Raw genomic sequence first — 13,098 nt, 5'->3', positions numbered from 1 at the left:
TCAGCCAGGCTGAGCTGAGAGTTTCCTGAGGAGATGGGCTTCTCCTCATGAGCAGCAGGAGGGCGCAGGAAATCCTTCTACAATGCCTGCCTCTGAGGGTGGCCCAGACTGCCCACAGGGACAGCGTCCCCCTGAGCTCTGGGAACAGTCTTCCTTCTGTGGGCGGTCTCCACAAACAACAGAACCTCCAGCCCCTTTTCTTCCTGAGTCCAGCTCTCCAAAGGTTGTGTTAGGTCAGGGGGCCATGGTGTCTGTCCCCAGGCTCCAGAGTTTGGGAGTGGGCTAAGAGTCCTGTGGAAGGAAGTCCTGCGGGGACAGCCAGGGCTACCAGGAATGAGATATCTCAGAAGCCAGCACATCAGGATGAGGGAGAGGCCTGACAAAGGTCCCTTGAGGGGGCACCTGGGACCCCTAAATCAGACTCTGGCAGCAAAGGACAGCTGGGCTCCTTTAAAGGCGCCTGCAGAGTTTGAGCAAGGAGGGCCTGGGTGTGAGCCCCTGCTGTCTTAAAGCAGAAGAGATTTGCAGAAATATTTATCAGGTGGGTGCACCCTGAGCAGGCTGGCACCCAAAGTTCACTGTGGCCCTGGGTTCTCAGGCAGGATTCAGGAGACACCTGGTGCTGGCTGCTGGCTCTGCCCCTCGGTCCACACCCTCCTCCATGGCTCCCTCGCCCTGTGTTTGCCTGTGGTATCCTAGGAACCAGGGCTTCAAGCCTGTGGTCCTGTTACATAACAGCTTCTATCCCATCCATGGGTTCAGCCCTCCCGTGAGCGAGCGGGAGCTGAAGCCAGCATAGAAAGGAAAGCCTCTTCTCCAGACACAGGAGGCTGCCCAGATCTTTGGGCTCTGCCAGTCCTCTGCCACCCCAACATACAGAGAACTTAATAAGCAGTCTGCATCCCATGTGTTCTCTCAGCAGGGCCCTCTGGTCCCGTCCTTGTCCCACGTGAGCTCAGCATCTGTCAGTGGCCACACACTGGCCACGGCTTCCCAAAGCTAGCCAGCCCAGGGGGCAGTCCCCAAGTGGCAGCGGCACTCTGCACCGTGTCACTCTCTGCACCCCCACCTTTCCTCCTGCCCAGGAAGAGGCCAGGGGTGGACCCCTGCTGGGGACCCTCCCCAGCTTGGAGATGCCTGTCCTGCCACTGTGCCTGGGGTGGCCCTCACCCCTTGGGTACCTGGGTAGCCAGCCAAAGCAGGCCACCTCTGATCCTACCTGTCCTCTTCTCTGGCCAAGGCAGGGAGTGCTCCAGCAGGGACTTGAGGACCTCAGGCATGTCCATGGCAGGGGCCACTCCGATCCGGTCACAGCTTGACATGGCCCGGCAGGAGGTGATTGCTGGGGGAGTTTAGGAGCAGCTGGAGAGGCAGGAGCTGGCTGGGGAGGGAGCCACAGGCTCTGGAGGCAGGCGGGGCGGGAGCCCAAGGCAGCCAATGGGCAGCACGGGCCCCGGCCCGCCCGTCCACCCCCGGCTCGGCCACCTGCCAGCTCCGGCTGCAGCCAGGCCTTCCCTTCCCGCTGCCTGGCAGGGCGGGCCTGGCCCTGCGCCAGCCGCAGCACGTGGAGCCACCGCGCCAATCCCCTGACAGAGAGCCCAGTGTTATCTAACTTTGCAAAGGGAAGTTCTCCCCCAGGCTGGGAGCCATGACCGGGCCTGCCAGGTAAGAACGGTGAGCTGCCTCCACACCCACACACTGAGGCCCACTAAAGGCCGCCATGGTAACCAGCCGGGGCCGGGAGCCCAGACCCCGCACCAGGCAGCTCAGCACAAAGGCCGTACTGTGCTGGCACGTACAGGCACACGAGTGGGCGTCACGCACTTACCTGCGGGCTCGTGAGTCTCGAGGGGTTGATGGCATGTTTTGTTGTGATGTCTATATGCCGTGTACACGTGCCCTGCGAGGCACACGGTGTGCATGTGGCATGCGTAATTGGGGCTTTACACCATCTGCAGAGCCTGAAGCCTGCTCTTCTAAGGGGAGTGACAAAACCTGCAGCCTGCGGTTCCTTTGGTCTTCCAGGAAGGGGAGAAGGGGCAGGGGCCTGGCAGTCAGGTGCTGGAGGGCAGGCAGAGCTGGAGCCGCTGAAAGGGGGCAGCTCTGCAAGCCCAGCTCAGGCGTGCCCTGGATGATGTCCTGCTTCCCAGCCTGTCCCCCAGCCCAGGGACCTTGGTGGCAATTGGCTGTTTGCTGTAGTCCCCTCCCTGGCCCTCTCACCAGGACATTGGCCTCTGTGGTCCTTAGGCCTCTTACTCTTTCAAGTTGGTTGAAGCCGAACTTCTGTGTGTCACCCTCCATGAAGGCCAACGCCAGACTTGGCTAGGGTGTCAGGCTCTGCCTCTCCGCACACAGATGTGGCGTCTTGAGTAAGCTGTGCAGCTTTTCTGGGTCTCAGTTCCAACACCACTGAATGTCGTGACCTCCAAGGTCCTTTCAGCTCTGGTTCTATGTCTCTAATGCTCCAGGTTGGATGCAATTAGCATTTGGTTCCCTGCATCGTAGCTGATTTCTATGCTTCTCTGCTTTCCAAAATTCCATTTTGCACAGAATCAAAAATACTCCAGGTCCTCTTCGAGCCTCTCTCCTTCCCAACAGTCCTTAGCTTATAATCCAGTTGCCCTCTTTTTCTCCTGAATAGCCCTCCCAAACCATGTTCTTTCCCTAAATTAATTAAAAAATTAATTTTGAGTACAAAAAATACCAGGTGTACTTTAGAAATGTCATTTCTACTCCTGAACTTCCTCCCCTTTCCCCTTCCTTGTAACAGATTTAATTCCTAGTTTATTCTTCCGGTGCCCTTTGCCTCTGTGACCCCAGGGGTGAGGATGCAGTGGACCTGGTGTGGCTGCCTCAGGTTGGCCTGTGACTCACAGGCTGGGGCAGACTGAGGCTGGGCCGGCATGTTAACTATTCCTCAGCCCAGGAACGCTTTTGTGTATGAGACCGCTCACCTCAAGGAGTGGGTAGGTGCTCACAGAGCAGGATTTCAGAGGCAACAGGAAGTCCCCTACATGTCTCAAATATACTGCCTGCTGCATGACACCTCATTCTGAGATTCTTTCCTGTCAGACCCCTTTCAGTGTCCTGAGCCTCTGAGACTGTGACTGACAGCTTTCTGCACAACCGGCACCAGCCTAGGCCTTGTGAGGAATTCAAAGCTAAATAACAAACCTGGCCAGGCAAGTCCCTACCCTTAGGGAATTTTCATGCTACTGAAAGGCAGTCCACGTGGCACCCCTATGCTGCACCCAGAGTGTCCAGCTGGCAGCATCACCAATGGTTCGCACAGGGGCCACATCAGCAGGATACTGGCTCAAGTGGCTGGGGAGGGCCGAATTAGGGAGAGGGGAGGCCACACACAGCCTAGCGATGTCAGGAGGGGCCCGATGCCTGATGTCCCTGGTGGGGGCTACCAGTGGGTGCAGTTTCTGGTAGAGCCCTCTAGAGCTTTCTCTAGAGAAGATGCAGAGCTGTCCCCACCTCCATCTCTGCCTGCAGATCCCCCCACCTGCCCAGGCGGCCTCTCAGAAGCAAATTCCCCAGGGGAGCTGGGGTACCATGGTCGTGGTGCTGCTCACAGGATGGAAGACCGGAAACCGGCCTGCATTCAGTAACTGGGGGCTGCTCAAGCCAGCTCTGGCCCCTTGAAGGATGACGTGTCAGCCACTGACTGTAAATATCTAGGTTACATCGGGGTGTGGAGATGCACATGTGAAATATAATTGAGAGAAAAGGAAAGGTGTACAACAGTGAGTCCACATTGATTACAATGATACAAAAATCTTTTTAAGCCTCAAATCTAGTTTCACCTCCTCCAGGAAGCCCTCCTCAGCACCCAGCCTGGATGAGGTGTTTTCCATGGTACCTGGAGTGACTGCCACCACCGTGCCTGTCACATCATCCTACACTCTTCCATGCAGGGCCATCTTCCCCTGCAGACTGTGGATTCAAGGAAGGCCACACTTCATCAGCAATCTCACATCCCCAGGGTCTGAGATGGGGTGGGTCCTCAGTTAATGGTCATCAACCTGAGCTAAAAGAGGACTCAAAGAGAATTTAGAGGACTCGATGGGAATTTAAGAATTTAGTCCACTAGGTTCATCGAAGTCCTGCTGAACTTATTCTTTGCTTTTCTAAGTTCAAAGAAGGTCCTGATACAGGTTCATGATCTCTTTGGCCTGAGTACGGGCCTGCGTTTTCTTCTGGGAGCTGGACCTTGCCAGGCCACTTTGGTTTTTTGCAGTGCAGCCAGGGGTGCTGAAAACCCTGGAATGTCAGTGCTGAAGGGACCTTGCCGATCACCCAGTTCCCAGTGGTTCTTGATCTTTTCTGTCTCCTTTCTGAGGGTCCTTGGAACCTTCACTGAATCTCTCTGGACCACGAGATGTGGACACCTGACGTGCAGGCTGCTGTGCCCACAGTGCCTAGTGCACAGAAGTCAAGGCGGCTCTCCTCTCACTCACTTGGTCCATTTATCAAGCAGGTGAGCCCCGACTGCATACCTTGTCCTCAGAGACTTCGCAGACCTTGGGGCAACTCCATACTGTTTGAAGTTGTCTGGTGAGAGCCCGCTCTTGGACACGTGCAGCCCCTTCCATCAGGACCCCTCCATCACCTGCAACCACACAGTTTGAGATTTTTTTTTTTCAAATCTCTCTTCTTTCAAAGCTGAGGAGGTTGGGCCCAGGAGTCCAGGTTGCAATCAGGATCACATTCCAAAGCATGTCATAGCCCCTCACCTTTCTGGAAAAGCCACACCCAGCCCTCTGGAACCCAGGTGCACATGGTTAAGAGCAGGGGAGTGTGGGTACCACTGGACCTCCCCACGAGGAGGGCAGCGAGCAGACAGGCTGCGGAAGAGCCAATGGAGGGTGGCCACTGGGGCCACATGTGCAGAGCACAGCTCGACCCTGCCAGCCAAGGCGCTGCCTGCGCTGGGGTCAGCTGGGCTGCCCTGTTTACACAGGGACACAGACCTTCTGCCCCTCACCCCTCCAAATGTCTGCCTTATGGCATGCCCGGTGCCAACCAGCACTGCCTCATGAGTAAAGAGCAGCCCGGGCACAAGTGCCAGGCGGGGAGGTACAGGAGTGACACCTCAGGGACAGAGGTCAAAGTGCACACGTTTATTTTCTAGAACAAAGGCTAAAAGAAGCCAGTTTCTTTTGTTTTATTTTAAGAAGGACAAAAATTGTTATTAAAACATCTACATTATTATCAAGATACTAGACCTTATGAATATTTAATATTAAAGTGTGGTATTCTTAAGTTTTTAATACACAGACATTTTTAAAGGACCATTAAATTGATTACTGCCCATCTGAGAAATGCAGCATCTCTCTTTGCTCCACCCCAAAGGGACACTCCCATCGGGACACCTGTCCCCCTTCACCATATTCACCGTGATATCTCATCCCTGCCTGTTGGTGGGGAGCACAGGCCCGACTCAATTCTCTGAGCCTCCCCAGTCAGGGTCACAACTGAAGGAATCATACTCATCATTCAAAGTGTCGTCCCCCACCAGCCTTCCTTTCCCTCTCCCCCAGCCCTGTGGGGGATCCAGCTCTGGCCAGGCCAGGGAGCCCCGGATCCAAGGGCCCCTGCATGGATTGTACGTTGGAGAAGAGAAATCTGGATTCTAATCCTATTCCTTTGGGTGGAAGACAAACACCTACCTTCTTTCCCTGAGCACTCTCGCTCTCTCCCCACTAGGTTAGGGTGATATGAAAGCTGTTAGGCAGATGGGGGCCCGGCAGGGGCCGCTTCTGCCCACACCACCTCAGACTCCTGGCTCCAGTCCCTCAGTCCTCACAAAGGGCCTGATGGCCCTGAAAATCCTCCTCATTATTCCAGGATGGCTGCATTTTCTGGCCAAATCTTTATCTTTAGCCCTCACTAGAAGTGATTCCTTGGATACCACACACATATATAATATTATATAGAGCGATATATTTAATACCTGTGTATATATGCATCACGGGGGCAACATATATACACACTAAAAACAAGGCTGGTGACGACAGACTGCAACAGCACGGATCAGGGAAAACAAGAGTCATCAACGTTCACGGCCACGGCCCCCACCTCGGGTCCCCCTCCCCTCCAGCAGCGCCACTGCCCGCCTGCTGGGGGAGGGGCAGGGAGCAGAAAGGATGCATGCCACGGTTTATCAGGAGAAGGTTGGGCAGTGGCAGCGAGAGGAACAGGGTTCTCTGCGGCCTGGGGTGCCCGTCTTCCTATCAGAGCTCTCACTTCTTGCTTGAGGAGAAATAAAGGGTATTCCTTTCTCTCTGTCTCACCCGCCCCTACACTGACTCCAGCTTCAGTCCTTGATTCCTTCCGGGGGTCCCCACTCCTTGTGCCAATGGTGTGGGGCATTCTGGAATGTCTAGGGAACCAGGGGAGGCTGGGTCTGCCCACAGGGGTGGGATGGAGAGGAGGGGGTGCACGAAGACACGTCTGACAAGAGGGATGGGAGAGGGCTTGGTGGTGGGGGCAGGCGCTGGGGGTCAGCTGGGGTCCCAGGCAGCTGGCAGGCCCGGGGATCAGGCAGGGGCTGGGCTGGATGGTCATAGTTGTTGGTTTGGGTCTAGGGAGAAGGGAAAGGACTCTGCTGAGTCTCTAAGAAGAGGGGTGGTGTCTGATCCCGGAGTGGCCCATGCTGCCCAGGGTCAAGTCTCCTTTTTCTCCACATCCCCCGACCACCCACCCTCCCACTACCCCTAGTCCCCGGTCCCTGTGCAGAACCCGAGCCCTGGGTGCCCTGCCCATCACCACCTCCTCGAGCAGCCAAGAGGAAGCACTCCTTACGACCATGCTCAGGAGGGGACTGTCCCTCTGCAGGTGCTAACACGACAAGTCCCCCAGCGGTGCTGCCTGGGACCCAGCTGCACACTGATTCAGAGACCGTTACATCCCTACGAGAGCCTGGAGGCTCCAGCCAGTAACCGGCCCTGAGTCCTGGGCCACAGCCTGCACCCCAGCTCCACCATGCCGTGGGCTGGGGATGCCGGACAGGCCGCTCCTCAGTTCTCCTATCTGCAGACCGGGGCTTGGATGGGTCATCTCTGAAGGCTCTGACGATCTACAATCTACATTCAGTGGCCCACAGGGGAGAGCAGCTGGGCTGGTGGCCTCACCAGGGAGCCAGGCTCCTCACTCAGGCTCCAGAAATCATGCAGCTCAGCCCCTCTCACTCTTCCAACCAGAGGGGAAACTGAGGCCCCACAGGGTAAGTGACCTGTACAATGGCCCCAGTCCTATCCTGGGGCTGAATTTTAAAGCTAGCTGGGGCCTCCTGCCCTCTGCTGTGTCCTGATCTGCCCTCAAGGAGGTGTGGGTTGGGTGAGAGCGGGCGGGGAGAAGGATGCTCCTGCTGCAACTTCAAGTGGGGACCCCAGGCTCCCAGCCCTGAGCGTTGGGTGTCCCCTTTAGGAGCAGACAGAAGTTAAAGCTGTAGGCTGGAGCTGGAGGGGTCAGTCGGGCCCCTCCCTCCGCAATTGGGAGAGCCGAGGGTGGGAGGATCTGCCCAGGGTTTCCGCAGGACGAAGACCCTGGGACGCGTGGGGCTGCAGCTCGTGCACCTGGGTATGCACTGGTGGAGGGGGCGGGGGAGAGAGGATGGACAGGGCCGGGGGGGGCCAGGGGCTGCGTGATGAGGGGCCCCCCACCCCCAGCCCTGGCCTGCCCTGGCCCTCCTATCAGGCCTTCTATCCCCACCCCTGTCCCCGGATCCTAGGACTCCACCCACGGCCAAGACCTGGCCTACTCCCCGGTGACGGTGGCAGCAGCAGGGGCTTCTAGGGTGGCACCGGTGGCATTCCCGTCCTCTTGCAGCAGGAAGTTGTATTTGCCAAAGTCGTCGTCCCGCGGGCACAGCAGCATGTCCTTGCGGGCCTTGGCCAGCTTCTGCTTCAGCACCTCCCGCCGGTCCAGCCACTCATTGAGCTCCTCCTGCCCGTGGGCGCAGCGGCACTTGTCCCCGTCCGGGCAGGCCTTGCCCTTCTGGAGCCTGTGGGCGGCAGGAGGCTCACTGCCCAAGCCCCGTGCTCCTTCCCGCACGGCTGCTGGAGTGGGGGCCCCGCTCCACCTCCCACAGGCCAAGCCTTTCCTGGTGCATTTTCAGTCCTGGTGAGAGTGGGCCCAGCCCGGCCTTCTCAAGGCTCTGACCCAGGACTGCAGAGCCGGGGTCCGCACCTCCAGTCCCATCCCTGCCCCGCCCGGCTCTCGCATCCAAGAGCAGCTGTTTCTGGACACATCACCGGTGTATTCTATCCCCAGGCCAAGCAGAGCCAGAGCCCACCACGGCCTCCACCTTCACCATGCACCGTGCCCAGCCCAGCCCTGCCCTCCCCAAGGGCACCTGTCGCAGAGCCGGAACTCGCCCATGGGGAAGCGGTAGGCCCAGCCACTGGCGTCGCTGTCGGACGTGAAGACCTTCTCCTTGTGCTTCTCGGACTGGATGTGCTGCTGCCACTGCTTCTTGCTGTTACTGTTCTTGCCGCAGAGCCAGCAGTGGTAGCCCATCTGGGGACACAGCCACCGTGGGTGCCCGCTCCTCACACCCCTGCCAGGACCACTTCCCCCAGGGAGGGTGGGCCCCTCCCGACCGCCCTCCAGGTCAGGCTCGGACCAGGGCCCCAGGCGCGTGGGGGCTGTTACCATGATGTCGGCATAGTCCGTGGGCATCTGGATCTGCTTCTCCCCTTCCCGAGAAGTGATGGGCGTCCCTTCCCCCGGCTTCCCTGGGTTATGTCTCTTCAGCCACATGTCGTAGGTTTGCTGCATGTCCAGGACTGGTGGGCATTAGGGGACAGAGTGCCTGGTGAGAGGGGACTCTCCATCCACTCTGTCCCATGGCCCCTACAGGACCCCTGGGGCTGCCCAGTCAACCGGAGACCCAGAGCGGGCAGGGCCTGGGTGGCAAAGCAGGTTCAGCAGGTGCTCTTGGCTCTGCCGATGAGTGGGGGACCCCACCAGGCCCCTCCCTGCCCACTCACTCTTGTTCTCCTTCATGAATGTCCACATGTCCCTCTCCTCCGGGCTGTGTGCGAAGGAGCAGTTCCCCACATACTGGCACTTGCGGCCGTTCTGCGCGTGGATGCAGAGCTGTGGGGCGGGTGTGGGAGAGCCTGCTGAGACCCACTGACCTGAGTCACTGCCCCAGCCAGCAGGCAAGCCCTCCCAGGACACCATGGCCCCCATCCCCAAGGTCCCACTGTTCCCCAGCCCTGGCACTCACATCGTATTGCTGTGGAAAGTTACGAATGGATGGCAGTGGCCTCACCGACACCCATTTCCGCTTGGCCTTGGACATCACCAGAAGGACCCGCCGCTCCTTGGTCCAGCTGCAGAACACAGCAGGGGCAGTTTGGGGAGGGCTCAGGGCAGAGCGGGCTGTGCGATTTCTATGGAGAGCCCAGTGCCCTCACTTACGGTGCTTGGGTGGGCCCCTGCCCCGCCCATGCCCCTGCCTGGCGCCTGGCTCACCAATGCCGGGCCTTGGCGCTGCAGTACTTGAGGTCTTTGTCAGGCTCCACCACCTGTCCGTTCCTCCAGCACTGGCCACACACGAACTTCATCTGCAGGTCAAAGGTGCTAGGCCCATGGGTCCGCGGGGCACCCTGTTGGGGAGAGGGGCTGGTGAAGCCAAAGGCACCAGGCTGAGGCCCTGGGGTCTGTCATAGGTGACTTCTGGGAGCATGAGTGCCACCCAGAGCCTTGGGGTGGGCCGGTCTATTACCACTTACTGGTAGGAAGCGACCTCTTAACTCCAGGCCCCATGGCCTCTCAGTGCAGGAGCCAGGCCTCGGACAGGCTCCTGACTCTTGATGAAATGCTCTCTGCCTTATCTGGCTAGTCCCAGTGGGTCTGCTCCGTGGAGCTGCTGGAGTTTCCCTGGGCATGGAGTGCGACCTCACACCTCCCTGATTTTGCACATGCTGTTCCCTCTGCCTGGAATGTCCTTCTCCATTCTTCATCAGGCTTGTTCTAGAAACTTTCAAAACTCAGCTCGAGCACCACCTCCTTCAGGAAGCCTTCCTTGAAGCTCTCCTAAGTGGCAGCTGCCCCTCTTATAAGCTCCTCCTGTAGTACCTGAACTACCTCAGGTCGACCGACTCATCTAGTTGTGAGGGTCAGGCCTGGTGGGAAGCCATCTGCAGGGGGAGGGGACAGAGGAGCTGCCTCAGGTGGTGGGATAGACTTTTGGGCAGCCCTAGCCTCTCTAAGGCCCCACCATGTTCGCTCCCCGTCCTCTGCCTCAGCCCTTCCTTCGTAGGCAGGAGGGCTGGCTCTTCTGCACCCCTGCCTGGGGCAAGGTCGGGGGTGAGAGGTGGAAAAAGTGCCCACCCAGCTTTGTTTCCTGCCACCTGCCACCTCCTCACCCAGCTGTGCTGGCCAGCCCCTTGCCTCCTGTTAGCTGGAGCCTCCCGTCCTCCCTGGAGCCTCAGGTGCGGGGTTGCCCCCAGGCAGCCATCTCCTTCTCCCCAGGGAGCGCTGTGTCCCCGGCACTGCCTGTCCCAGGGCCTGCTCTGAGCAGGAAGGGCTCTGTCTTTGCTGGGTGCTGACTGGCCCCTGGCCTGGCACTGGGAGACTCGCGGCCTGGCTCGGTCCCCCGATAACACACATCCCAGCAACAAGGTAAAATCATGCCTTTGGAACTGGGACATAGTCTGTGTTGCAACAGGCAGGTTTATCTGCATCATTGTCGATTTCTAGATGTTCCCCTGGATTCTCACATTAGTATGAGAGGATATGAATATGAAATTAATATTTCACAGGTGAGGTATGTAGGGTCTGGAGGCTTAGCCTCTGCTGTAATGAGCAGCCACGCCAGGCCCCCGAGCTTCCTTTCTCACAGCTGCACAGTCTCCACAGCTTCTTGCCATAGCCCTGGGGGCTGGGGGGTCATTCCCCTTTGACGGAGCAGAATCTGAGACTCAGAGACGTTTCTAACCCACTCACAGGTGAGTGGCCCGAGGACCTGGCGTGAGGCAGGGTTTGTGCTTCTCTGCAGGATAGCACAGCTACACCATGGCACCGGGCCCGAGCAGCACTACCTTGCCATCCTGTCCTTGGCCTCACAGTGCTGCTGGCCCCGCCCTCTGACAGCAGGCAAACAAGACGCCTCATGCCCGGGCCCCAGCCAGGCCCATGCAGAAGCCCTGTTCCAGAGCCAAGACTGAGAGTGGCACCTTGGGTGGGGAGGGTGGGACCCCTGGCAGCTAGGAAGGGCTGGAGCTGGTCACGGCACCACCGGGCAGCCAGGCCTGCATCGGTCCTGGGCCCCTGCAGCAGCCCGGGGTGGGATAGAGGGGGTCAGAGGGCTAGGGGGTGTGAAGGCTGTTCTCTCTTTGGAAGACAACACTGCAGGTCCAGCCTGAGCCCCTCACTGCTTCCCAGCCAGGCTCCTAGCCAGGAGCAAAAATAAACCACGTAGTGGGTGAGGACAAAGACTGAACAGAAGAGGGACAGAGGACAGGAGCAACCAGGAAGAGGAGAGAGAGAAAAAAAGGACCAAGAACAAGGCAGGGAGGGAGACAGAGGGAAGGCCCTGGGCCGGGCAGCCCTGTCAGCCAGGCCCGGGCCTGCCCCACCGCCAGCCTGCCTGCTCCCAGGTTCCCTGCCACACCCAGGCGGCTTCAAGAGGGGCCAGGGGCCCAGCTTTCTCCCAAGGTGGCTAGTGGGTGGGCCTGGCACTGTGGCAGAGTCATCCCTCAGGTGTGGATGGCATGAGGCCCTGAGGCCACCCCTCTATCCCCAAGTCATCGGAAGTTACAGTGACCCCTGCCCCCTGGGGCTGTTAGGATCAGGCATGGCAGGGGGCCCCCCCGCCCGCACAGAGCAGGGGCCCCCTGCACAGAGCAAGGGCCTGGTAAGTGGCAGCTCGGTCAGCTGCCGTGAGCTTCACACCCACCCAGGGTGAGGGGGAAGGTGCAGGGTGGGGAGGGAGCAGAGTGAGCTCTAGAGAAGGTGTCTGAGAACCTGAGATCTACTCCGCTCCATGTGCCTGGGCAAGTCTCGAGCATGCTCTGAGTCTGTCTCCCTGCCTGCTAGCACCCCAGGGCCCCAGCTCACATCCTTGGGACCAGGGCAAGGAGCAAGAAGGACTGGGGCTGATACCAGCAGTGGGTGACAAGGTTGAGGACTACCAGGACACTCATGTGGTCTCCAAGGACCTCCCCACAAGACATTCACTAATTACAAGGGAGGAAAATATAATTTCACAGTAGAGAAAGCTTTACAGTGGAGGCGCCTTTAATCAAGGTACCAAGTCATTGCTGATGAAGGGACAGATAGAGATGTGCCTCCCAATGTGTGAACCGAGAACAAGACGTCACCTCTGTGGTTTGAGGACCCATCAGACAATCCCAAGTGGACGGGCCTTTTACAAAACAAGGGGCTCTTCAAAAATGTCAAAGTCATGAAAGACAAAGAAAGACTGAGGAGCTGCTCTAGATGGAAAGAGATTAAAGACACAATCAATGAAAGCAGTGCGCTGCCAGGATTTGGGGAGGATTAGCGAAACCTGAATGATAGTACACCATACTCTGGACAATGACACCAATGTGAATGTTGTGATGCTAACAACTGTACCGTGGTTATTATGTAAGACAGTGTCTTTACTTATAGGAAATACATACTGAAGTATTTAGGGGTAATGGGACATCACATCTACAACTTACTCTCTAATGGTTCAAAAAGTCTAAATTTCTGTAAATAAATGTGTACGTATATATGTACACACACACACACACAGGACAGAGTGTGGGAAGCAGTAAAATGTTAGCATCTGGGGAATCCAGAGAAGGGTATACACCCTTTGTCCTAGTCTCACAATTTTCTGGTAAATAAATTATATCCAAGTAAACGGATGGGGGTTGGTCTTGGTGGGGGCTGATTCCACCCCCAGTGCCAACCTGGGCTCTTACCAAGCTGCTGCTGGCCTTCCCTGCGTGGGCCTCCATCTGCTGCCAGTACTTCTTGGATTCCTGGACAATATCTTCGTGGGTCATGCCTGGGGAGGGGGAAGTAGACACGGGCATCCCTGGAGCTTGGTGAGGAGAAAGGCAGGGGATCTGTGAGGTGCTGGTG

The 13,098-nt window shown here is 57.9% G+C and overlaps 2 protein-coding genes across 6 annotated transcripts in view; both read right to left on the bottom strand.

The window, feature by feature from the left end:
* Window positions 1-1,399, bottom strand: part of TEF (TEF transcription factor, PAR bZIP family member) — a 28,044-nt gene extending 26,645 nt beyond the window's left edge. The window contains exon 1 of the mRNA XM_006207124.4: window positions 1,220-1,399. Within this exon, the coding sequence (XP_006207186.1) occupies window positions 1,220-1,322 (103 nt within the window). The 5' untranslated portion in view covers window positions 1,323-1,399. The remainder of the gene's footprint in view (window positions 1-1,219) is intronic.
* Window positions 1,400-5,158: 3,759 nt separating this feature from the next.
* Window positions 5,159-13,098, bottom strand: part of ZC3H7B (zinc finger CCCH-type containing 7B) — a 57,819-nt gene continuing 49,879 nt past the window's right edge. For all 5 annotated transcript variants that reach the window (XM_015241656.3, XM_072973593.1, XM_072973592.1 and 2 more), the window contains 7 exons: window positions 12,936-13,021; window positions 9,493-9,626; window positions 9,245-9,350; window positions 9,003-9,111; window positions 8,665-8,798; window positions 8,366-8,529; window positions 5,159-8,014 (listed from right to left, as the gene is read on the bottom strand). In XM_015241656.3, coding sequence (XP_015097142.1) covers window positions 7,768-8,014; window positions 8,366-8,529; window positions 8,665-8,798; window positions 9,003-9,111; window positions 9,245-9,350; window positions 9,493-9,626; window positions 12,936-13,021 — 980 coding nt within the window. In that variant the 3' untranslated portion in view covers window positions 5,159-7,767. The remainder of the gene's footprint in view (window positions 8,015-8,365; window positions 8,530-8,664; window positions 8,799-9,002; window positions 9,112-9,244; window positions 9,351-9,492; window positions 9,627-12,935; window positions 13,022-13,098) is intronic.

This window comes from Vicugna pacos, chromosome 12 (genome assembly GCF_048564905.1).
Source record: "Vicugna pacos chromosome 12, VicPac4, whole genome shotgun sequence".
Lineage (NCBI taxonomy): Eukaryota > Metazoa > Chordata > Mammalia > Artiodactyla > Camelidae > Vicugna > Vicugna pacos.
Note: the sequence above shows the minus strand (reverse complement) of the source record. Positions and strands in the feature narration are given on the sequence as shown.